Source organism: Kogia breviceps, chromosome 2 (assembly GCF_026419965.1).
Source record: "Kogia breviceps isolate mKogBre1 chromosome 2, mKogBre1 haplotype 1, whole genome shotgun sequence".
NCBI lineage: Eukaryota > Metazoa > Chordata > Mammalia > Artiodactyla > Physeteridae > Kogia > Kogia breviceps.
The window spans coordinates 83,238,064-83,263,729 of record NC_081311.1 but is presented as its reverse complement, the minus strand read 5'-3'; the positions used below and the strand labels follow the sequence as shown (position 1 = coordinate 83,263,729).

The following is a 25,666-nucleotide window of genomic DNA, read 5'->3' as shown; positions in this document are numbered from 1 at the left end:
TTCAAGGGAATCCTAAAAAGTTGCCATCTGACTTAATTCACAATTCTGATAGTAGCAGAACTCTTACTTAAATAAGCTAACAGTTTTGTACCTATGACTCCTCATAGAGAAAAACAAAAACTAGAAAACCTAGGCTTTTAAAACATTTCAGTAACATGAACATAACGATGTTAAATCCTCATTATAGAAAAAAATAAATATAACATTGTAATATCAATCGATTTTATCCAGTGTAAGAAAAATTTTCAGCTTTATTTTGGTAAAACATTTCAGATTCCCTCAGATCACAGCATACCAATAAGCAAAATGTACACATACTGATTTTATACACGTCAAGTCCCGAATTCCCAATCCCAGGAAAGCAAGTTGCAAAGTACAAGTGCTGATGATGATAGGTAGTGTTTTAAACAAAAATAAGTGAGTTTTCAGCACTTAAGTGAAATGAGGCTTGAATCCAAAACAGAATTCTACAGGGCGTCTTTCTTCAATACTAATTAATTCAATCAAGTCTGATTTCAAGCTCAAGTGACAGTGTTATCTTCGAAGCAACTGAGACAAGGCAATCAACACTTAAGTGGTATAATACTGTATGTACTATATTTTTGGGCAATCCCTAACCGCATTCCATTTTCAGACCTTCTTTTGGTGTCTAACTGAACGAGAACTAGAGAGAAGAGCTCTGACCCCACTTGGAGGAAATGCAGCGGAATTGCTCTGTCCTGGCACAAAGGCACGTTGCAACATCGATGGTCTTTAATCAACTTCCCACACGAACTGATTCACCAACAGCCTAATTCCTCCAGCTACAACTTTGATTAAGGAACACACAACTTTTAACAGAAAAAAATTCTGTACTTCCAGTTTTAAAAAGCAGACAGTTCTGTGAAAAGGCTACCACTTAAGTAGCATCTGAGAGCATATGCAGAGGTTTTTAACACTTCATGCAGTAAGAGAAGTTTTGATTTCAGAAGTATCATTTCATGGACCCAGCAGCAAATATTGACACAATACATGTTTCATACAATATAATTTTGGAAACTATAAGTGGCACAAAATAATCATAAAATTTTTATCAAATGCAAGTTTCCAGTCGGTTATTATCTAGCAAATGCTAAAGTTACGTGGGAAAAATGTCAAAGAAAATCTTTAACTTTGATAATTTTCAACCTTTTAGATATGCATAGCTAAATATAAAATAAGAGGTTCGTCGTAATTAAGTCAAGGAGCTTTACAACCCTAACCTGCTATTAGAAGCTATTTTAGATTTTACATAATTCCCACAGTCTTAATACCACTATTTTCCTTCAGATAAAAGAAACGACTTTTGAAGTCATCGGCATCAGTAATGACACTTAGGGACAAGAATCACAACTAGAAGTTAGGGGAAAAATGGGTCTTAGCAGTTTCTCTCCAAGTATGAGGAAGGCCAGATAATATACAATGGATGCAAGTTTAGAAACCTCGGGAAGCTCAAATTGTTATTTTTGTTTACTAAACAATCTGAAGTAAGCATTATATTCAGTTTGAAAAACAAATAAAATTTAAAAACAAAACAAGAAAAATGCAGCCTGGAGCATTTTAGGAGTCACCAAAGGGTTTTCCCCTCCTTCCTTTGGGCACCCTGTCTCACTTTTCTGTGAGACGAAAAAACACCCTTAGCCTTGAAAAGCTATCCACATAGCCACGAAAAAACAACAACAAATCTCTGCACAAAGCACTCATACTTAAGAACACCGTGGGGTCTACATAGGATTTTCCCTCATTTCCCACCCACCCAGACCCTGAAATCTGAAAACTTTTCTCCCACTTGCATGAAGTCTGAGCCACTATGTGTAACCCACACCAAAAGCGCTGTCAGGTTCTTCAATGTGTTTTGTTTTTTATTTTTTTTAATATGATAAAAGGGAACTTCAGACAACTCAGAAATATGTAAAAAAAAATTTGATGATTGTTAAGATTTTAAGTAAATGCTCCCAAATCAAGTGTTATCAAGCTGTTAATTAGCAGCTAAAAATGATGAACCATTTAAATTACGTTGGAACTGTGCTTATGACAGCTTTTCCTCTTGTGCTCTGTAAGGACTGGAGTACTCAAGTCCACACACTAGCTACCTTCATGAAGGAATTCTTTTGACCAAAGTTTACCCTAAAACCCTAAAAAAATTTCCTCAACTCCTTTCTTTCCCCCAAATTGTTCAAACACATTTTAAGGTGTGGAAGGATAGGGCGCAGGGTGTTTTATATGGCACAGTACCCTTTAAGAAACCTAACATTTTTGTGAACGGGGAGACATTCACAACATACTTAAACTCTGTATTTACAGAAATTGTTTATCGGCGCTGCATAATCTGCACTGTGAGAAAGTGTGTCGTGAGTCAAAGGATAAGGTGAAATGCTATAGTGTGATGATATATGCATTAGAGAGCTACATAATTTAAAAGGAAAGCATATTATATATTTTAATAATTCCAATGTATTTGTCATATGGCCTTAATTTAACATTTTTTTCCTTCCTCCTTTTGATTTTGCACTTTTATCCGAGCGGGTATCTTTTATTTTTAAGACACGTTTGAGACTATAAAGAATATGCTACTGCAACTTAATATAAATAATCCATAAGCAATATACACGCATACACATAAACAGGTCCAGGCATCAGACCACTGACGTTGTACTTTCGGGATTCACACGGATCAGTCTCGATGCATTTCTGAGGTCCTGGAGTTGCTTGGCGGGTTTCCCCACACCCTCCTCAAACCTTTTCTCCACCACGGGGAGGACCGTTTCATACAGAAAGGATGCATTCTGTCTGATAAAAGCCTTCTTCTCTGGATCTTGCTCACACCGGAGACTGTAATCCACGTGCTGAACAGCAACCAAAATGATTTCCACCAGGCTCTCCAAAAGCACCATGTGCAGCTCCGGGAAATACAGCTTCAGTGCCTCTTCCAAGAAGCCCATGGTCTGTTTGGTGAAAGCAACCACCGTGTAACTCAGGTTCACCCAGCAGTCATCCCCCGTGTACTGCTCGAAGTTCCCCACTCCACAGCTCTTCATCTCCTCTTTGAGTTTCCCCAGGGCCTCTGGAGTCATCAAGTTCATCCTCCTCCACATCTCCTCGGAGTTGCGATGCTTAGTGGCTTCAATGATGATTTCTTTGTAACTGTGCAAGGCCACCTGGATGTCTTTCACCAGGAGGGCATGGATGATGAAGGTGAGGTCTAGTCCGATGTCACCCAGTTGCTGACAGTGCTCCTTTGCCACTTTTACACACTCAGCTGCTGTGGAAAGGCTCTCCTTACTATCAAACACCTGCTTGCTAAAAGCATCCACAAACATGCCCATGGCTGACCTCGCCCAGACCACAAAGGCAGAGTAGCAGCCGCTGTCGGTGCCCGCAAAGTCCGTCTCAAATTCCCTGGCGGTCTCCAGAAGGCTGGTAAAGAAGACGTGGCAGAGCTTATGAATGTAGAGTAAAGTGGCACCTTCAATGCGAAGCTGGCGTATTGCGGTATGCACAGCTGCTGCCCTGTTTCTCAAAAACAGCTCACAAGCCTTCGTGCACTGGCCAAGCCGGATTAGCTGAGAAACCGCCCGGCGGGTAGCCTTGGGACCACCTCTCAGGGACCGATCCGGGGAGAGTTCAAACACTAGCACCTCAGTGAGCTGGCGGACACGCTCATCCACTCTGGCCCTTAGTTCTTTTACAGGAGGTGGGCTGGGCTTATCTTCCAGGTAACGGTTCAATTTATCCAGCAGGTCGACGGCCCCTTCAAAGTCCCTCTGGGCAATACAGACATCCAGGTCTTCAGGCAATTCCTGGATCCATTCCACTGAGAGGTCCACCTTCTCTTCTTCTGCCTCGGGAACAGCTGGTTCGCCGTCGTCTTCGTCCTCAAAAGGGTTGCTAGCCTTGGAAGTCACCTGGGGTGGCCCTCGAGGGGCAGCTGCCTCCTCCTGCCCCCTGCGTCTTTTTTCACTGAGGGCCCTCTTGGTTTCCTCCAGCACTTCCAGCCACTCTCGTTTGATTTTTGCGTTTTCCGCTTGAAAAATACGGCTCTCGGGAAACATGAGCAGCTTGAACATGTCCTTCATGGGCGGGTTGTCCTTGACATTGACCACGGCCAAACCATCCAAGGGATAGAGGGCTTTGTAGCGATACATCCCCCGCCGCTGTGGCAGCCAGGTGGCCACCAGCAAACAGTCGTTCATGAGAAAGCCATGCACCCGCTGCAGCTGGGCCATGTGGTCCGCCTCGTATTCCACCAGGTCCCCGTTGTACACCAGGTACTGTCCCGGCGTCTCCAGCAGGTGCCTGCAGCCTTCCACCTTCTCAAGCAGGGTGGTGAGAGTGCGCTGCTTTCCTTCCTCGCCTGGCCCGGAACTGTCGCGGGAGGCGCCCCCGGGGCTGGGGAAAAAGCCACCCTGGCCCCGGAGGTGGTCGCGTCCCCCCGCGCCGCCTCCCCCCTCCTCCCCTCCGGAGGCGGCGGCGGCCCCCGCGGCGGCGGTAGCCGGCAGCAGGGTAAGCGGGATGCTCTCCAGGCTGCTCTTCTGCTCGGTCAGCAGGTGGCTGAGCTGATACATCTCGCTCTCCAAGTAGGAGATCTCGCGGGCCGTCTCTATGAACTGCCGGTAGTTCTGGTAGACGTTGCGCTTCAGGTTCTGCGCCGTCTCCTCCGCCAGCGCCTGGATGCGCTGCCGGTGCTCCTGCAGGTCTCGGTCTCCGTCCGACTGCTGCGAGAGCTGCTTCACGTACAGCCGCGCCTCGAAGCCGCCCGACTCCAGCTGCCGCCGCAGGCGGCTCGCCCCACTGTCTGACATCGCCATCGCCATTTCCGTCCGGGACTCACGCAGTCCCTGTCACTATCGCCGTCGCCGGTGCCGCCGCTGTCGTGGCCCACCCAAGCCGGGCCCAACTCCAGAGCTGCGGAAGCAGGCTGGAAGAGAGACGAGTACGCCTGCGCTCCGGTATGAACTTCAGGCACTGCGCCTGCGCAAGAGGCCGGGCGCAAGGGGTGCTCCTGCGCAGCAGCGCCAGCGGTCTAGGGCGCATGCGCCGGAGAAGCTATTGCGGAAGCGGGTGGAGGGTGCGGCAGAGAGACGTAGGTACTGCGTCAGGATCGAGCGTGACGTTGGTGTTTGATGTTACTCGGGAACCGTGAACGCGGTAACCAGTTTCTGAAACCTGCCTCCGGCTCAAGTCCTGGGAACCCAAGTTTTGAGCCCACTGGGAGCTGCTGTCACGGTGAGTTCTTTTTTTTTTGAGCCCCAGAAGCTTGACTTCGGCGTCTGGGACAAGTTCCGTTCTCGTTCTCGAGCTAGTTTGACTAAGTCTCGCGAGAGCGGCGGGCTGACCCGCGGGCTGGAATCTCCTAGGAGGAGCTCGACCCGGCCGTCCGAGGCTCCGGGACGTGGAGTCCCCCGGCCTGGACCCCGGCAGCCATGGATGAGGACCTGGTTTTGGCGCTGCGGCTTCAGGAGGAGTGGAACTTGCAGGTCTCGGAGAGCGCACCGGCCCAGGAGCCCCTGTCTCTGGTGGACGCGTCCTGGGAGCTGGTGGACCCCACCCCCGATTTGCAGGCCCTGTTTGTGCAGTTCAACGACCGTTTCTTCTGGGGCAGTCTGGAGGCGGTCGAGGTGAAGTGGAGCATGCGAATGACACTGTGAGTCCCGAGCCGCGCGGGGGGCGGGGGGCGCCGGCGGCCTCCGCTCGGGCTCTGGAGTTGGGGGCAGGCCCTGTGTCCTTTCCCTGCCTTTCTCTGTCCCTCCCAGACAGAGTCAAGGGAGCCCTGTGGCCCACCCCGCGGCGGTTTGGCTTGTAAGGGGACGTTCCTTGGCGTTAGCACGATGAGCTGACCTTTTTCTGATGGGGCTTACGGGAGCGCTTTAGGACCCAGGCGGGAGAAGCAGCCGGAACCTGCTCCTGAGAAAGGAGGCCGGGGCTGCGGCTTTCTTTCTTCCCCGGGACGCGTGCAGTCCCTGCCGGGCTCGGCTGGTACCGCCGCTGGGCCGCGCGCGAGCTCGCGAGTCAGGGTGGGGAAAGGGCTGGCGTTTCCCTACTTCTGGGTCCAGGGGATCATCTTTTTTTGGGGGGGAGCGGGGTGCGTCTCAGAGCAGGCCTTTCCGGCACTCCGAGTCTGGGAAATGCCGGCTCCAGGTAACCTGCTCCTGCATACGAACGGAGTTGAGAAGTTGACAGTGCGGTTCGAGGCCACCGCGCTTGCTCTTGGATGGAGGCGAAGCGCCCTGAAGTAAGAGATGAAGGTACGACACGAAGTGTGTTTCTAGTGCCATGCTGCTGCGTATGTGGGTTTCCTCGATACTTCTGGACACAGGCTGCTGGAGACCTGGCCGTCACCGCCACCGACGACTGACCGACGGTGGCGTGTAGGGAGGAGGCAGGGAGCGGCAAATGGGACGGCCTTCTTCGAGCTCTTACGGCCCGGCTGGGGTTCGGCGAGTCCCTGCTGCTCGCGTGCCTCCCGAACTGACGCGAAAGGCAGGGACCGTCCCGCCGGAGCGGCTGCGCATGCGCTGTCGAGAGAGGCCCCGCCCCCGCCCCAGAGCCCGCTCAGTCTGGACCGTGCGAGAAGGAGCCAGCGGTGGCCGTTTCCCGTCCGCTTCCCATTCGCGTATCTTTGCTAAGCGACAGTTTTGTGGTGGTTGTTTTCCAGGTGCGCTGGGATATGCAGCTACGAAGGCAGGGGAGGAATGTGTTCCATCCGCCTCAGTGAACCTCTCCTAAAGCTGAGACCAAGAAAGGATCTGGTGGAGGTATTCTTTGCGTGAACCTGATACTTAGCTTAGTAATTTAGAAACGCTTGTTACTGGTTTAGACTGCTGTAAATTAACTTGTGCACGTGAAGAAAACCCGTTTTCCCTCACTGCGAACTTTTATTGTGGGGAAAATAATAGTGATTACGTTGTATTCTTACCACGTTTCGAAGGTAGAGGCTTTCAGGTACGTCACCCAATTTGATCTTTACGGTAATCCTGTTTATGTTCAGGGTGTGTTGTTCTCATTTTTATAAATGAGATAATCAAGGTTCAGAGAGGCAAAGTGGTTGGTTTAGAAGCAGAGAAGAACTTAGGATCCAGATCTTTGTATTGAGACACACAAATTTTGATTCTCCTCTGTTCAGCCGCCATGGTGTCCTCCCACACGTGTAGCTGAGCTGGCAGAACAAAGCAGCATGAGGGCACACTGCGTATCTAGAGCTAGTGGTCACTCCTGCTAGCAAAACGGAGCTGTGGAAGCTGTCAGAGTATGTTTAGTTGAGTCGAATAGTTGCCTGAAGATCCCCAAGATAACAGCCAGTGTGAGTGGTCTTGCCCCAATTATATCACTTGCAACGTATGCACTAGGGGGCATAGGTGGTAGAGGTTGGATGGGAAATAAGTTAAAACATGCTTGGAAATATGTTTTTAAGGGTAATAAAAGGTAATGGGTTTCACAACAATGTGAATGTTCTTAGCACTACTGAACCATACACTTTAAATGGTTAAGGTGGTAAATTTTGTTACTTTTTTTTTTACCATAGTTTTAAAAAGGTAAATAGCCACTAAATGTAAAATGGTACAACAGAAATAACTCAACAAGAAAGAAAGGAATAAAGGAACAAAGCCCAGATCAAATAAAGAGAAAGGTGGACATAAAAACAGCAGTTATTATGTTAAATATACATGGACTAAACACTCCCATTGAAAACATGAAACTACATCCTAGATTAACAGAGACATCCTTAAAATAAAGACACACATGTAACATACAAAAGAATGAGAAAAAGCGTATCATCCAAATACTAGACAACAGAAAGCTGTTATGGCTTTATTAGTATTAGTTTAAAGATTTTAAGGGAGGGAGTTTTACGAGAAAAAAGGGAGACATTTTATAATGATAGAATAATCTATTAAGTAAAAACACATAATGACCCTAGAAATAATAACATAGCTTTATACGACGTGAAGCATCAATTAGCAGAAACAGAAAGATAAATAATCAATCCACAGTCATAGTTGCAGATGTTAACACAACTCCGTTGGTAATTCAATGAATAAGCAGAAAAAAAATAGTAAAAATTTTTAAAAAGTTGAACAATATGATTAACCATATCAACCTTACCAGGAGCCCTAATTGGAACAGCCCTAACTGAAAACTGCTTAATGAATATTTGTTGCATAAATGATTAAATTAACACGTGAACAGTTTTTTTTCTTTTTAAGGTAATGGGCAAGAAGAAAATGGGAAATAGGTGCTAATGGTTCAAGTGAGCATTTGCTGTTGGCAGAAAGTTCTAACATCAGATCAGGAAGGTGGACAGAGGAAGAATAGGGGAGTCCGGCCCATATTGAAAGTAGCTGCCTAAATTATAATCAGTAGGATTCAGAAAAGGAAAAGATTTAAACTGGTTGAGGAGGTCAAGAAAAGCTTCAGAGGTGTGGATTTTATTACTAGTAACATCACCACGCCTACTGTGTGCCAGACTAACCTAGTTATTCTAGTGTTTGCCTCTACCACAGCCCTGCAGGATTAGGATTATCTCCATTTTAAGGGTGAGGAGCAAGCTGTAACTTATCCAGGTCGCGTGGAGAATGAATACCAGATCCTTGGTTTAGGCTCTGGTTTCCCTGGCCCTAAAGCTCTTGTCCTGTCCCCTTAGAACTGTTACTACTGCAAACTAAAACATGGGGGGGAGCCTGACAGGACAGATTGGATTCTCACATGTACACATAAGGAGGCTGCCTTGGCAGAAGGAATGGGAGTGCTGTGAACAAAAGCGAGGCCACTAAACTTATGGCATGTTTAGGACCAGAAGTAGTTGGTTTTGGCCAGATACAGAACAGTGGTGGGAAATAGAGGTGTTTTGGGACCATGTTGTGTAGAGCCTAAATGTGGGAAATAGGAGACATATAAAAATAGAAGTGTTCAGTATAATGCCATGCCCCGTTTCCATGATGTGTTTAAATTGGCCCCCAAATCAGGAACCCAAGTAGTTTCTCCTTTCTGAGAATAGGTATCATTATTTTAGAACGTTGAGAGACGTCTGAAATGTAGAATGGTCTTTGTCTCTAAGGCTCAATGGAGTGACATTTTCTTGAAAAGATAGAATTGATCATTTTATTTGTTTTCTTTTTTTTTTTTTTCTTTTGTGGTACGCGGGCCTCTCACTGCTGTGGCCTCTCCCGTTGCCGAGCACAGGCTCCGGATGCGCAGGCTCAGCAGCCATGGCTCACGGGCCCAGCCTTTCCGCGGCACGTGGGATCTTCCTGGACCCGGGCACGAACCCGTGTCCCCTGCATCGGCAGGCAGACTCCCAACCACTGCGCCACCAGGGAAACCCAGAATTGTTCATTTTTAAAGGGATGGTTTCATAATGACCAAGTTAAAATGTTTTGATTCTCCCATTTTGCTGTTCAGCATAATTTTATAAGACTAAAATTCATTAATGCCAGTCTAGTTCTTCTGATGGAAGTTCTTTTTTTCACAAAACTATGGAGGATTATGAAAAAGGTATGCTTTTGAAGACCTTCATGATTTTCACTTTTTGTATTCGCATTTTTTTAGAATAAAGTATGAAATAGCAGCCTTAAGTGCTTTTGTTAACTTTGCACCTAAAGTACTACATCCTTGGTGTGGAATGAGCAGGTTTTACTGTTTGTTTTAAATTTTTACATGATTCAGAATCCCAAAACTATAGAAAGCTGTACACAAAGAAATCTTGATCTCCCCCATGCCTCTATTCTGAACTCTCTGCCTACTAAAGGATACTGTTATTAGTTTCTTTTTTCTATCGTTGTTCTGTTTTGCCAATATTTATATCCACTCTTATCCCATCCCCACCACATAGCATACTTCTTATACAAAATTCTGTGTATATGCTCTGTACTTTGCCTTTTTTCATTAAAATGATACAGTCTGTAGCCTCCTCCAAATCATTTCATAGAGAAATTTTTTTTCTTTTTTATGGCTGCTTGGAATTCCATTATGTGGCTCTTCTTTCAACAGGGCCCCAATTGCTAAACACTGTTCTTACTCTTGCTTTTGTAAGCAGTGCCACGGAGAAAATACGTCATATGCACGGCCTTTCATTTTAGTCTGGGTATTGCTGAGTTCAACGATAAATGGATTTGTAATTTTGTTAGATGTTATCGAATTCTCTTCCCCAGGGAAAGGAGAATTTTTGTACCATTTTGCACTCCTACCAGTGATACATGGGAGTGCTTATTTTCCCTTAGCTTTACTAATGGTGTCAAACTTAAGGAGTTTTACCAATCTTGATAAGAAGTGGTATACTAATGTATTAATTTGCATTTCTGTTTTTATAAATGACGTTGAACGTTTTTCATATGTTTATGGATCATTTATGTTTCCTTTTCTCTGACCTGTCCGTGACATTTGTCTGTTTTAAAATTGTATTGTTGGTCATTTCCCTGTGGACTTTTAGGAGTTCTGTATATTTTAGGAATTAATAGGCTGTGAGATGGTTGCACATATATTTTTCTGAGTTTCTTTTTTAGCTTTACTTAAAAAATTTTTTCCCCCATACAGAATTTTTAAATTTTCGTGTAGTTGAATTTGTCAGTCTTTTCTACTGGATTTTGATTAATAATTAAAAAGGCTTTCTTGGAACAGGGAGTTCTTAGCCTGGGACCTACAGAGCTTTGGATATTATAGAGGCAACGTTTTGTGAATGCATGCTTATGTAAGTTTTGTAGAAAGATCGTTCGTGACTTTGTTCAGTATCTGAATGGAGCCTGTGATCCAAAGAAGGTTAAGACCCCAGGTAGAGTAAGAAAATGCATTTTTATTTTCAAAAGCACCATAACAAATTAATTTGACTGTTTTCTGTTTCAGACCCTCTTGCATGAAATGATACATGCCTATTTATTTGTCACGAATAACGATAAAGATCGGGAAGGGCACGGTCCAGAGTTTTGTAAACATATGCGTCGCATCAATCGCCTGACGGGAGCCAATATAACGGTATGTAAAGCCACACACATTTATGATATTCAGTAATTTATTCAGTACTTGCTGAAAATAGAGAACTGGGTAGAAACGAATACTATGTTTGAGGATTTTCCACAGCAAGCAAGAGGTGCAGAGAAGCTGCCTGGCTTGTCGAGAACCACGTAGGCGAAGGGCAGCCACACCAGCGATACCCTGAAGCCTGCAGCCACAACTAGGGCAGCATGTCGCACAGGGCCACTGCAGGCCTGCGTACCTCTCTTCTGGACTACTACAGTTCGCTCCTAGTTTTGTTGCCTGGTTGTCGTCTCCTCCTCCAGTCTGTCCCATATTCTGCTACCATTTCATATGTCATTCCCTTCATCAGAAGTCTTTGATCCGTATTTCTGCATGATATTGTAGGAGGTGGCAGAGCCTGGGGTCAAAAAAGCAGGATGAGTCAGGTTGCTTGCGTCCAGACGGTGGTGCCACTGATTCACTGTGGGACCCACTGATATCTTCTGTGCTTCAGTTTACTCACGTGAAAGCGAGGGTAATGACAGCACCTACCTGTTGACTGCTGTGAGGCTTAGAGGAAGTACGTGCAAAACATTGTAGCGCAGTTTGAGCACTCATTAAATATTGGTGGTTTTTGTTATTACTGATTCATTTTTTCAGAGAATCTTGCTCTTTTTCTTACCTTCTGCATCCCCCCTGCTTATGTCTTAACGTTTCTAACTGGACTTTGCACCTCCGTGCCTGTCCTCATATACCCTCTTCCTAAAATATGCCACTTCTCCTATGTTCTGTCAAAATGATCTCCATATCTTTACAGTGAGATACAACTTCTCCCTCCTCGGAACCTCCTCAGCAGATATTTAACCTTTTACACTATTTTATTCTGCTTTCATACATCTTACGGGGTGGCTCTTGCCTATCTTTACATACCTCTGCATAAGATGTGTAATGTAGCGCCTCTACAGGCGCTTAGCAAATATTGAATTGAACGGACCCAAACAGAAATATTAATTCCTACAAAGATTAAATGCCTTGGTGTGTTTAGATATTTCCTTCCTTTAAAAGGCAGTAAAGGCCAGTGTGATGGAAAGCGAGAAGCACTCACCCTCCGTGTATTATTTTCTAGCCGTCAGTTTAATTTTCTAGAGAGCTCATTTAATTACCGGACAGAGTTCCTTCAACATCAGGGAAGTGGCTGCATTAACACAATCACATAAAATCCAGATTAGCAAAAGAATTACGGAGTTGCTAGTGTAAAAGACTTATAGTTTCTTCATTATAATTTACACTTTAAGCAAAATCCTAGTCTACTTCCTGTTGTTCAGTTGGAAGAGGATATGCCCTCTATCTTGGATGTCTGTGTGTTTTCATCTAGGAGTTGTTTTTGTTTTGTTTTGTTTTTTGTTTTTTTGCGGTACGCAGGCCTCTCACTGCTGTGGCCTCTCCCGTTGCGGAGCACAGGCTCCGGACACGCAGGCTCAGTGGCCATGGCTCACAGGCCCAGCCTCTCCGTGGCATGTGGGATCTTCCCGGACCAGGTCACGTCCCCTGCATTGTGTCCCCTGCATTGGCAGGTGGGCCCTCAACCAGTGCGCCACCAGGGAAGCCCCCATCTAGGAGTTTTTATCAGGTGGACACCCCTTGCTTTCGTGGGTTACATCATGTTATAGCAGACTCCACAGGGCATCCACATTGAAAACAATTTTATTTTAGTGACTACATTGTTAAAAAGTGACATCCCCAGGCTATAGGAATTAAGCCAAACAGATCCAGTTAATTCCCTGTCTTTGCCGCTGAATTGTTAGGTGGGGTGTTGTCAACATGAGAGAGCAGGCAGAGTCCTACAAACCTCATTGCTCCCAGACCCTGTGTCCTCCAGTCTCTTCTGCACCTACTGTAATTTGCGCTGTTTGCGTGCTTGCCAAATAATAGAGTTTGTTTCACTGAGGACAGAAGGAAAAGGCGCTCAGAGCCATTCGGGAGTATCAGTTTTAAAATGGTGCCCTGCCATCCTCAGTACTACAGGGTGGAAGGTTAACCGTCCTTTCTGTCTCCTGCTTAGATTCTAAGTAAGATTTCATCTAGAGGGTGAAACAAACAGTTCCTGTTTAAGGACTGAAAAGCACATTTACAGAGAATTTTATTTGACTCAATGAAGCTTTTCACTCAGCAAACACTGAGCACCTTCCCTGTGCCAGGCGGGTAATAGCCACTAGGGGTACAGGCTGAGAACATTCCAGTCCTGGAGAGCTTTTCACCTATAATCAGATAAAATGATAGCCCAAAGGCTTATGATGAAGAAATGGGTGGAGCTGGGCGGGTGCATGTGCGGGTGGGTTTGACAGACGCTGCAGGAGGCCTGGTGCTTGTGTTTGGGTCCAGCATTTACAGGAAACAGTCCTCAGGACCCTTTGGTTACTTAACAGGGGAAGATTTCAACTTGGCAGTGGGAACAATTCTTATTTATTACAGCGTTATATAAAATCTTGTCTTTATCCTAGTTTTTCATCGTTTAGAAATAGGGTTTCTAAAACTTCTGGCATTTATAGAAGCTTTTTTTTTTTTTTTGAGGTACGCGGGCCTCTCACTGTTGTGGCCTCTCCCGTTGCGGAGCACAGGCTCCGGACGCGCAGGCGCAGCGGCCGTGGCTCACGGGCCCAGCGGCTCCGCGGCACGTGGGATCTTCCCGGACAGGGGCGCGAACCCGCGTCCCCTGCATCGGCAGGCGGACTCTCAACCACTGCGCCACCAGGGAAGCCCAGAAGCTTTTTTATTTTTAATTTTTTTGCCTTCTCGTCTCACCTTTTTCTATCTTTACACAGTTTACGAAGCATTAAATTAAATGCTGCTGTTTCCCATTAAAATGAACTTTTGAAGAGAAGCTAAATATCGTTACTGTCTTTCCCAAAACACAACTTCAGAAAGCTCTGGGAAACTGGAAAGTTAAAAAGGGGGGCAGGGGGCTGCTTATATATTGCTTATATATTTTTTTTTTTTTTAGAATTTCACCTATTTTATTTTATTTTTTTTTAACATCTTTATTTGAGTATAACTGTTTTACAATAGTGTGTTAGTTTCTCCTTTACAACAAAGTGAATCAGTTATACATATGTTCCCATAACTCTTCCCTCTTTTGTCACCCTCCCTTCTACCCTCCCTATCCCACCCCTCTAGGTGGTCACAAAGCACAGAGGTGATCTCCCTGTGCTATGCTGCAGCTTCCCACTAGCTATCTAATTTACATTTGGTAGTGTGTATATGTCCCTGCCACTCTCTCACGTCGTCACAGCTTACGCTTCCCCCTCCCCATATCCTCAAGTCCATGCTCTAGTAGGTCTGTGTTTTATTCCTATCCTACCCCTAGGCTCTTCATGAAATTTTTTTTTTTTTTTTTTTAGATTCCATATATATGTGTTAGCATACGGTATTTGTTTTTATCCTTCTGACTTACTTCACTCTGTATGACAGATTCCAGGTTATCCACCTCATTACAAATAACTCAGTTTCATTTCTTTTTATGGCTGAGTAATATTCCATTGTATATATGTGCCACATCTTCTTTATCCATTCATCTGTTGATGGACACTTAGGTTGCTTCCATGTCCTGGCTATTGTAAATAGAGCTGCAATGAACATTTTGGTACATGAGTCTTTCTGAATTATGGTTTTCTCAGGGTATATGCCCAGTAGTGGGATTGCTGGGTCATATGGTAGTTCTATTTGTACTTTTTTAAGGAACCTCCATACTGTTCTCCATAGAGGCTGTATCAATTTACATTCCCACCAACAGTGCAAGAGTGTTCCCTTTTTTCCACACCCTCTCCAGCATTTATTGTTTCTAGCGTTTTTGATGATGGTCAGTCTGACCGGTGTGAGATGATATCTCATTGTAGTTTTGATTTGCATTTCTCTAATGATTAATGATGTTGAGCATTCTTTCATGTGTTTGTTGGCAATCTGTATATCTTCTTTGGAGAAATGTCTATTTAGTTCTTCTGCCCATCTTTGGATTGGGTTGTTTGTTTTTTTGTCATTGAGCTGCATGAGTTGCTTATAAATTTTGGATATTAATCCTTTGTCAGTTGCTTCATTTGCAAATATTTTCTCCCATTCTGAGGGTTGTCTTTTGGTCTTGTTTATGGTGTCCTTTGCTGTGCAAAAGCTTTTAAGTTTCATTAGATCCCATTTGTTTATTTTTGTTTTTATTTCCATTTCTCTAGGAGATGGGTCAAAAAGGACCTTGCTGTGATTGATGTCATAGAGTGTTCTGCCTATGTTTTCCTCTAAGAGTTTGATAGTGTCTGGCCTTACATTAAGGTCTTTAACCCATTTTGTGCTTATATATTTTCTTACACTTGTTAACCTGCCTACTTAATGCTGACAACTTGGTCTTGGCCCAGGTGTACCATACTTTCCACGACGAGGTGGATCAGTACCGGCGACACTGGTGGCGCTGCAACGGGCCGTGCCAGCACAAGAAGCCGTATTACGGCTACGTGAAACGCGCCACCAACAGGGCACCCTCTGCTCATGACTACTGGTGGGCTGAACACCAGAAAACCTGTGGAGGCACCTACATAAAAATCAAGGAACCAGAGAGCTACTCACAAAAAGGCAAAAGAAAGACAACACTAGGAGAGCAGCCAGTATCAGCACAGAATAAAGGTAACTCTGCTTACATTCTTCCAACTTTTCCACAGCCATGGCTATAACGCAAAGACAGTACTGTCCATGAGAGAACTGGCATTAGATAAGCTGAAGGATTGTTTCTAGTGTAGACGTTTTCAAGTGTGGACTGAAGGGAAAAAAAAAATCCCATTGTCCATGAAATGGTGGTAGAGAAATGTCCTCTGTTTTATATAGATGTGAGTAAAAGTAGAAGTAGTTTCCACTGCTAAAATTTGAGGGTAAAGTCCCTTTCTCTATCCTGACTCACTGGGTCATTAGGATAGAAACAGAAGGCAAAAGGATTGTCAAAATGAAAACAGTAATTCAAATAACAATGCCCGGAATGTAAGTCCTAGCTACACCCCTTCCTATCAGTTGGAGTCTATCAAAGTGACTTCTGTTGATGTATGTATTTTCATTGGGAGAATGGAAAAGGGTATGACATGTATTACGCTAGTACTTCATCTTCAAGATTTATCCCTTTCCTGTGCAGTTCAGAGTTACTGCCTTGTTTTTTTAAATTTTTTTTAGCTCTATAATCCCACCTTTTTTTTTAAAGTCTTTATTGACTTTGTTACAATATTGTTTCTGTTTTATGTTTTGGTTTTTTGGCCTGGAGGTATGTGAGATCTCAGCTCCCTGACCAGGGATCGAACCTGCACCCCTTGCATTGGAAGGGGAAGTCTTAACCACTGGACCACCAGGGAAGCCCCTAGAGTAACTGCCTTTTGAAGGGGTAACAAGGCTACTAAAGTTAATGCTTCTTCCCTTGGGAAGTTGTGGATTTGATGTGATAAGGACTCACAGACATACACTATATTTCTCAAACCTGAAGTGTTTATTAGTAAGTTGAGAAGCTATAGAAGAATTTATGTGGAGAGATTATGTCCTCAATTTTGTGAGTTGGGAAGATAATGTGGTAGCAGATTTTTCCTTTCTGGAATGACACTTAAGCGTACAAAAAGCAATTTTCAAGGTAAAAGTTACTTTGCTGTTGATGTTTGCATGGTAGAACTGCTTATCTAAATGTGAGAGGGTGTTTTTGTCCTTTATGTTTTCTCAGTACCACAGCTTTCTGACTGCTGAGGATTGCCCGTCTCCCATTAGTAGATAATTACAACATAGTTCTAATGCAGAACAGAAGTAGTATTTCTTCATTTGCAAAAGCTATCCATTAGCTTAATGTTTGTCATGGTATTGATTTTGAGCCAAGGAAGAATCGTATTTGCTTCTTTTGCAGGTAAACCAAACAGAGGGAAGACACAGTTGTTAATCCCTTTCAGTGGGAAAGGGTATGTTCTAGGGGAAACCAGCAATTCGCCTTCATCTGGGAAATGTATCACTTCACATGCTGTTAAAACCCAGGATCTTTTAAATCAGGACCATTCAGCAAATGCCTTAAGACCCAATTCGAAACCTGGGGTGACATTTGAACAGAATGGTTCAAGTGGAAAAACTTCCCTAGTCTCCGCTGCTCTCAGTTCCAGTCACCAGAGTGTTTTCAGCAGCTGCTTCTCGAGAGCATCGGGCTCCAAGCACGAGGCTTTCAGAAGTGTGAGTGGGTCTCCGATGAAGAGCCTCACGGTTGGTGACATCACTACAAACTCGGTCTCTTCTAATTCTCAAAGGAGCGTGACATCTTCTGAGATACCCCTAAGAAATCCTTTAGAAGCAGTGGGATCGACATCTGTGACTGCACCCCAGGATGCAGGTGGGCTTGAAGATAAACTCCCACGTAAACGACCCAGGCTCGAAGACAGGACTGTTTTCGACAACTTTTTTATCACGAAAAAGCAAAGACACAGCGGTGGTAACGATCCAAAGTGTGGCTCACGTCCTGCAGCTGCAACGCAGAATGCCACCAGTGCATCCAGTCAGAGCAAAGTGGTTCGCTGTCCTGTGTGTCAGAGTGAAGTTCTGTACTCTGAGGTTAACGAGCACTTGGACTGGTGCCTTGCAGGTGATAGCCTCCAAGTCAAAAGCTGAAAAAAATCTCTGGAAATGAATGGGTCTCACACGTCCACCCCTATTACCTACCTCATGGCACAGTGTCAGCCGCTCAGGAATTCCTGGTTAATGCTAAGATTTGCAGGTTATAACCTAGTTCACCCATATTTAAGTGTTCTATGATATATATACATATATGAGATTGTAGTTTAAAATGTTTTATGTCTAAAGGTGCTGTAATTCACTCATATGTATACTGTAGCCCAGAGTTTGTTCTGGATGCATACATGTATAATTTTTAGATACTTTTGTACTTTCTTTTAAAAGTATTTAAATCTGTTAATCTTTTCATTGGCATATTTTCCTTAAAATAGTCGATGAGGAATCCTGTCAGGTGTTTGGTTAAACTGAATATTCCTTTATTAATGTTAAACCTCATTCCCAGAACTGGTAATATTCACAGTATCGGACATATTGGCCAGAAACACAAGCTAGTTGTTTTCCGCTACTCAAGGTTTTTGGTTTTTCTTTTTTTCTTCAAAATTTTAACAGAAAATACATTTCCTATATTATAAATATTTTTATTTCTCTTTCACTAAAAGGTGGCAGCAGATTTTAGGTTAAAGTACATAAGCAGAGTAAAATAAATTTCTTTTTGAATATTGCTAGTAACAAATAGCCACTGTAATTCTGTAGGCCAGAGTTGAGCTGTTTTCTCAGAACTTTAGTAAAATGACTGGTTAAAACTCGGTACTAAGTAACTGGCATATATAACATAACCAAGTTGCCTGGAACATCCTCTGGAAACAGTATTAGGAACCTTAAGCCAAAGTTGAAACCATTTAGGAATACCATTTGTGTATGTAAAAAAGAATATTTCTTTTAAAAAACATTCTTTTCCACGTCCCAGCAAAGGGACAGAGAGAGTTTGATCAACTTACTTTGTGTCATGGCTCTACCGCCAGTGTGTTGGCATATTTTCAGGGCCTTAGTTCACAGGTTTTCTTTTTCTTAACTTCGTTGCAACATGACTTTACATACATAAGGTGCAGCTAGGTTCCCCGCCGAGTGACCACCACCCAGGTGCAGTTAGAGAACATTTCAGCTGCCATGAAGTGTCCTTCTGGGCTCCTCTTCCCAGTCGACACCCACCACCCCAGAGCAACCACTGTGTTCGTCGGTCACCACAGGTTAGTTTAGCTTGTTTTTAAACTTCATGAAGTAACTACCTTTGTTGCTATGGGTAGCAGAAGTTCAATCTTAGACTGGCACCTGTCTCTGCCACAACTGCTTCCAGAGAGATCCCCGGCTCCGCTGCTTCAGTGGGCGCCGTCAGGAAGCCCGGGACCACCTCGGTTCCCCTGGCCTCTCCAGGGGAGAGGCCTCTCCGGGCCGCCTGGGCCCCGCGAGCCCCGCCTCGTCACAGCCAGATTCTCAAATTCGGGAAAACATAAGACGCTCCTTGAAGGAGATCTTCTGGAAAAGGTGGGCTGTTCCACTTTGTGTCTTACCTGTTAAAGTAGAAAGTTGTCCACGTAAAGGGTGGTGGTTTCACAGTGGCCCCGCTGCTTAAGAAAAATGTCACATGTGGGACTTCCCTGGCGGCCCAGTGGTTAAGACTCCGCGCTTCCGCTGCAGGGGGCACCGGGGTTCCATCCCTGGTTGGGGAGCTGAGATCCCGCATGGCATGTCAGTGCAGCAGTTCCCGTGGGTCTTTTTTCATTCCATCTGGAGTCAAGGACAGCGATGACTTAATCATGACAGAAAATGAAGTCGGAACAATTGCACTGCACATCGAGGAGGAGATGTTTAACTTGTTCCGAGCCACAGACAGTCGGTACAGGAGCAAGTTCCGCAGCCTCGTGTTCAGCCTCAGGGACCGCAGGAAGCAGGTGCGTGTCCCACCGTCAGGAGTGGGGGCCGCCCAGGCCTGGGTTCGGGCACCGGGTCCCCCTGCGGCCGTGGGGGAGTGGCACGCTGTTCCCGTGCGGCCAGGTGCTCGCCTGCTGAGGTTCTTGCCTCCTGCGCGCCTGCGCGCCTGCCGGGGCCCACGCTGTCTGGATCGGCCTCTTGACCTCTTACCTGTGTTTAGAAGCAGGGCACGTACTCTGACTTTCCATTTCACCTTGTTAACCCCCTGGCAGAAGGGCTTTCTTCTACCTTTGTCCCTAACGCTGTACCTTCTTCGGTCGATTGTGTTTTCCGTGAGGTGGTCTTTGTAGCAGGGTCAGTGCGGTGGCATTCTCGAGATGAGCTGCCTGACCTCGGGGCCCTTGTTCTCTGAGCATCGATGGGACGCCCCGGGCCCTCGTCACACCGCGGGGCAGGGGCTTGCCTTGCTGCCCGTCTCCACATCCTCTCTCGTATCTTAGAGGGTTTTGAACGAGTGAACGAGAGATGTTTGTTTACAGGGGCTCTTCCGTCGTGTTGTGCGTAAAGAGATCTCTTTGGCAAAACTTGTGAGAATGAAGCCAGAAGAACTTGTCTCCGAAGAGCTTTCCATGTGGAAAGAGACATCGTCAAAGCCTGTGAGTGCCGACGGGAGAGGCGGCTGCGGGTGCCAGAAGCCTGACACCAGCGCCCCCCCCCCGCCCCGCCCCCGCCCCCGGAGTGAATTAATAGCCTGTTGGCATGAGAGAGTCCCCGTGGGAAAGAAGGGCTAAGGCTTCACGTGTGTCTGTCTTTTTCATCTCAGGTGATGGAGTCCAGAACTAAATTGCCTAATGAGACTGAGAAGCCTACCGTTAAACCGGAAAGTGATTCCGATATGGAAGTTTCTCCGCCAGTATCAGATTCTGATGTAAGCGTTTAGGATTTCCAGTGCTCCCGAGAATTGACTAAGATGATCCCATTCCAGACGTTGTTAGGTGCCTGAATTACTGGGCAAGACACTGAGCGGACACAAGTGTGTGTAGTTGTATTGCTTCTCAAGTACTTGTATTCAGTAGTCCTTTTTCTCTTTTTTCAGTGGTTCTCAGTCACGTGATGAGAGGTTTTTTCCATGGGTACTGCTGACCTGGAGAGGGGGTGGAAGAGAAATGACCTCCTTCTTGTGCTTTAGGATCAGCAAGAATCGGTGCGGGCGGCCCGGCCCCCGAGAGGAGTGCGGCACCCCTGCTTGACCCTGTCGGCAGCTTGCTGCACCTCTTTGACCTGAAGTGTAAGATCTGCACAGGTGAGCAGATCTGGGGGGAGACTGTGGAGACCCTTCTCAGGACAGCTGCATTCAAGCCAAGTTACACAGTGGAAAGGCTAGAATTGTTTCTTCAAGCTTAGGAAGTGAGCCCCTACCTTGATAGTGGTGTTGTTTAACAGCAGTGATCGTCCGTCCCCCCCGTGGGCAGGCTTTGCTCTTGCACGTGTGGGATTTCTCACGAAGGTCTTGCTTCTGTTCTCCAGGAGCCACTCTACCGTGTGGCTGTGCTGCTTTCCTGTTCTAGAAGTGGTGCTTCGTGGTTGGTTGGTTACGCCTTGCTCTTCTGTGAATGTATACGCAGGATAGAATTTAAAAGGGAATTTGAATTTGCAAATCTGATTTTAGCTCTACTCAGAAGTAATGCTTCTGTCACTGTCAGACACTTTAGCACTGCACGGTGTTACTGCCATTCCAGCAGCAGCTCACCCACATCCAGCTGGCGGTGGGACGAGACGCAACTGTTTTCTGTTTTGAACATTTTTCCTCAAAGAAGAAGAGGGATAGAGCTGACTTGCTGTTGAGGGCCACCAGTTTCCACATTTTACCAACTTTTTATTTACGTAATTATACTTACATACGCTCTGAGACGCAGGTGAGGGATAATGCAAGTTGACTTTGAAAAGCCAGAAGCAGCTAATTTTATAGAAGAGCAGCATAATGGTTAAGGAAAGCCATCCCCTGCTTTTTAAATAGATGACGTTCATTTACTGTTACCACTCTTGGATAGCAGGTCACCTTAATCACGTGTACTGTGAATGTCCTAAAAATAAGCTCCTGGCTTCTGGTTTCCCTGAATGGGAGAAAACACCGGTTAGACCTGTAGAAGCATTGATTTTAGCGTTGAATGTTTTTGAAGTCAAGAGGAATTGTCACTTGAAACAGTGTAAATGTCACATGATAAGATTTGATTGAGGCCCCATCATGGGCGCCGCCTCATTGAGAATTCTGGAAGCACCTTAGGCCAGCTTTTTAGAGTTGATTAAAAGTGTGCTACTAAAATAATCTCAGCAGAGTTTGTAAAAAGTCAGTGACTGAGCTGGTTTTAGGGCTCGATTTTAATCCTGACAGGTTTCTTCCTGCCCCACTCCGCTCTCGTACCTTCCCCCAAGAAGAGGGGCCTCTGTCCATTTCATTTAACCTAAGCTCTAGCAGTTCCCCCCCACCTCCATACACACAGATTAGGTGCTGTGGACCCTGTTAGCCAAGGCTGAGCTGGTAAAGATAAGTTTCCATGCACTGAGGTCTGGTAGCGCCTTAGGGATATGGATTTGAGCTGATGAAATAATATACGTAGAAGCGTAGTTCTTAGTTTTAGTTCCTATGATGTCCCCAGTTCCTACGTTGTTAGACAGTTAGCCGTGACTTGCTGACGGGACATGGGTGACAGCAGGGTGGATGTAGAGCACAAGCGGGCTGCCCAGCGGGGAGCGGGTGGTCTTGGGAAGGGCTGCACAGCATAGCCCGGGGGTGCCGGCACACATGGGGCCCGTGATTGGGACACCGTGGACAAGGGGACATGAGGTCGGGGGGGCTCTGTGAGGTGCAAATAGGAGATTTGCCGTCAGGGCTGTTGCTCGATGACAGTGAAGTACTTCTGACACGGTTCTGAGTTTTGGATGTGTGTAGCGCTGTGACAGACTTTGTTAACTTAAATAATTTCACCTGTACTATGAAATGGAAAAATCTTGCGGTCCCTGGGCTTTTCACACCTGTGGCTGGAGCGGCCTGACCAGTGCTGGAGGAAGGCAGCCCTGGGGGCAGCGCTCTGGCCCTTCGCCAGGATGGTCACGCAGGGTGTAGGCTGTGAACGCCTTGGGGGGCTTCCTGTGGGGTCAGGCCTTATTTGTAGACAGGGTCTCACCTCTCTCCCGGGACTTCACATTTTCTCCCTGCTTCACTAGGACAGTTGCAAGAAGCTCCGGCAGCTGACGGGAATTGGAGGGTCTTCAGCCCCGGCGTCAAATCGGAAGGCTGCTAGAGCATCTCCAAGTGTCCCGTTTAGAATCTGGGGGCTCACTGCGCTGTGGCTAGTTTGAGAAAAGCCTGCGCCCGGGGAGGTGGCTTCTCCGTCGGTCCTGTGTGTCGTGGCCCTAGGTGGTGTCCCTGTGCTCTCCTGGCTTGCTCCCTGCACCTGCCTGCCCCCCACCCCCCAACCCATTCTGCCCTGGGTCCCAGACGTTCTGGGCGGTGGGCCTGAGCAGGGCCATCTGGGAACACGCCCCTGCTCTCAGTCACGGCTGCCCGTGTACCTCTGCTGGGCCGCACGCCCCTAAGACCGAGGGACTGGCCTTAGGCTGAACCTGCTTGCTTGCCTCTGACTGTGATTCTGATGGTCTGATACAGGATGAAGTGTCATCAGTCCATGCGAAGTACTGGCATAGAGACTCTCATTTTAGCTTTTGGCTGTAATCCTTGTTTGGGTTAAAAGTGCTAACCTGCTGTCTTCCCCAATAGCGAGCTGCAGCTAGAGGGGCGCGAATGGGGACGTGAATGACAGCAAGTGGCGTTCCTGCCACCCGGCTCCTAGTGTGAAAATAACTGGTCTCCCCCCGGTTTGCAGTTTTCTGCCAACATTCTGTCTTTCATTAACGTCACCGTGTCCGGCTGACTTTTGTCCGAGAGGACGATGAGCGCCTGTGAGCCCCGCCCCAGGGTGGGCTCCTGCTGGCCTTTCAGAGCCCCAAGGGCCCCCGGCGTGGGGCTCGGGTGTGCCCTCGAAGAGAAGTGTCTGATCCACCCTGAAAGGATTTTCTCAGCTCCTGTTCACCAGAAACTGCCCTGGGCCTCTCCACGAGAGTGGTCTTTGACATCCGTACCTTCCTTGACAACAGCGAAATTTGCCCTTCGAGTTCCAAGCTAAGCTAACGGTTTAAATCAAGCCTTTGATAGCTTACTGGTTTATCGGTTGAAGTAAAAGTTTTCATAATGAAGCATTTCTTTCTGCAACAAAGTATATTCACTCTCATAAATGTTGCTGGTAGCCCTTTTTACACTCCTTTTCTGAATTTAACAGTTACTTTAAAAATGCTCTTTAAATCTGTCTCACAGCGATGCCTGGTTATGAGCTTTGCTGGTTACGGGTGCACATGCTGGGTGGGGTCCGCTGCACCCCCGCCTCACTAAGCGGGCCCCTCTCCTTCGCAGCCGTGAAGGAGGACGGACGCACAGAGGCCCAGGCGGCGGTGGCGGCGGTGGCGAAGAAGGTGGCTCCTCCAGCCTCTTCTGGGGGCGGCCAGCAGCCGTCGCCCAGAGACCTCCCAAAGAAGTCCCCTCCTCCCGCAAACACGGCGGCAGCCCAACCGGCCACCAGAAAGTTGCCACCAGCTTCGAAGCGCACAGTCCGCAAGAGGCCGTGGCTCTAGGCTGCCCCCTCCCCCCCCCCCGGGCGGCGCTCCCCCCGCCAAGCTGCTTCTCCAGCAGTCAGCCCTTTCCATTTTAGCCTGTCTGGTTGAGTGTTTATGAGTTTTGATAGTTCTTAAGCATGAAGTTAAACTAATAGTATTTAATAAATATTTATAGATAAATGACTTAAAATGTGTATTACGTTGAATATATACCGTTTCACTTTCATAGAGGATCATTTTCTCTACTTCATTTAACAAATTTTGTGCAGTTACACACTTTTGCGGGGCGGAGGGGTGCAAAACTGTACAAGGTTCTGGGGCTGTGAAGTAAGAGCCCATGTCCTCAAGGAGCCTTACAGCCTAGTTGGGGAGTGAGACAGAAGCAGAGTGGTTTCAGCATAGTAAGTGCTCTGATGGGCTTCTGCTAGGTGCTGTGGGAACTTAAAAGGACAATCAGCATGATGGCCCAGGGCTTCAGGGGATGGAGGAGACAAATTCTACATCCGGTTGGGTCCTCCAGGGCAAGTCAGGTCCGCCTGGGGGTGGGGGGAGGGTAGAAAGGGCCTTGCACAGGGAAGGAACGGAACACAAAGGCTTGGAAACAGACGGGCACATTCGACTGGGAAAACTAAGCTATTCCAAGTGGACAGAGTGTATAGAGGATGTGAGGGGTAAAATGGAGAAGGAGAAGGACTGTAGACAGGACAGATGTACGCAGAGCTTGAGGGCAAAAAGACCCATCTGTCACGTTCTCCGCTTTACATCGTTTGCATGGTCCCTGTTCATAACACATCTGATGATTCCGGTGGGGCTGGTGCAGTGAGGGTTGGGAAGGTTTGTGAGCCAGCCAGGAACATTCGAGAAGTGTTTTGACGGGTACAGGAAGAAGGGAAGGGGGGGCAGTGGCAGGGATGGAGAGAGGATGGGTTCGAGAAATAGGTCGTAAAATCAAGAGCTGGTCAGTTTTAAGGGATGATGGGAATATGTTAGTTGGCAAGAAAACAAGTTAATTTTAAATTTGGGATTAAATAAGCCTTCGCGTCAATCGCCCAGAATTCTGACACTCCCAAATCTGTCATTTATGTTAAAAGAAAAAGAAATAGTTTTCTGTTCTGTTGGTTTGTTTTTCCCTTTTAAAGCCAATTTCCTATCCTGATAACAGCTAGTAATTTGGGGTCCACCTTAAAATGTTGTTGCCCTTCATGTTGGAGAGATGGGGTGGGGAGAAGGGGGGCAGACTTGACTTCTATAAAAATTCGGTGTTTTTTAAAGTTCAAGATTATACAATATCTAGCAAAGCAACTTAAGTAGACTTTCATAGTAGACTATAAATGCGTATCCTAACAAAATTCTAAGGTGGGTGGGAAAATGGGACAAAAATCTCAAGAGTATCCCATTGTCCTAAAGCTCTGAGCTTGTGGGGTTTTTATTTTTTTTCCCCAAAGCTTAGAGGAGTTTTAAGTAAATTAGAATGTCACAGTGAAACAGGCGCTGTATCTTCCTGCAGATTTAGTACCCAGCTGGGATCCTGTGCCTGGGGCACACG

At 46.3% G+C, this 25,666-nt stretch overlaps 2 protein-coding genes across 12 annotated transcripts; one reads left to right on the top strand and one right to left on the bottom strand.

Annotated features, from left to right (window-relative positions):
- Positions 1–233: 233 nt before the first annotated feature.
- EXOC8 (exocyst complex component 8) lies at positions 234–4,989 on the bottom strand. The gene has a single exon (XM_059053319.2). The coding sequence runs from the start codon at positions 4,830–4,832 to the stop codon at positions 2,655–2,657; it is 2,178 nt and encodes a 725-aa protein (XP_058909302.1). The 5' UTR covers positions 4,833–4,989; the 3' UTR covers positions 234–2,654.
- SPRTN (SprT-like N-terminal domain) lies at positions 4,675–24,300 on the top strand. 11 transcript variants are annotated; one of them, XM_067025730.1, is made up of 12 exons: positions 4,675–5,244; positions 5,376–5,662; positions 6,674–6,773; positions 10,855–10,983; positions 15,366–15,630; positions 16,874–18,770; positions 18,878–19,472; positions 19,992–20,108; positions 20,276–20,380; positions 20,642–20,755; positions 22,678–22,870; positions 23,921–24,300. In XM_067025730.1, the coding sequence occupies exons 2-6, from the start codon at positions 5,442–5,444 to the stop codon at positions 17,617–17,619; spliced, it is 1,461 nt and encodes a 486-aa protein (XP_066881831.1). In that variant the 5' UTR covers positions 4,675–5,244; positions 5,376–5,441; the 3' UTR covers positions 17,620–18,770; positions 18,878–19,472; positions 19,992–20,108; positions 20,276–20,380; positions 20,642–20,755; positions 22,678–22,870; positions 23,921–24,300. The 11 variants fall into 11 exon arrangements, with proteins under 11 accessions (XP_066881831.1, XP_066881829.1, XP_066881827.1 ...); XM_067025728.1 differs by lacking the exon at positions 22,678–22,870; XM_067025726.1 differs by having other exon boundaries at positions 22,678–24,300.
- Positions 24,301–25,666: the final 1,366 nt, after the last annotated feature.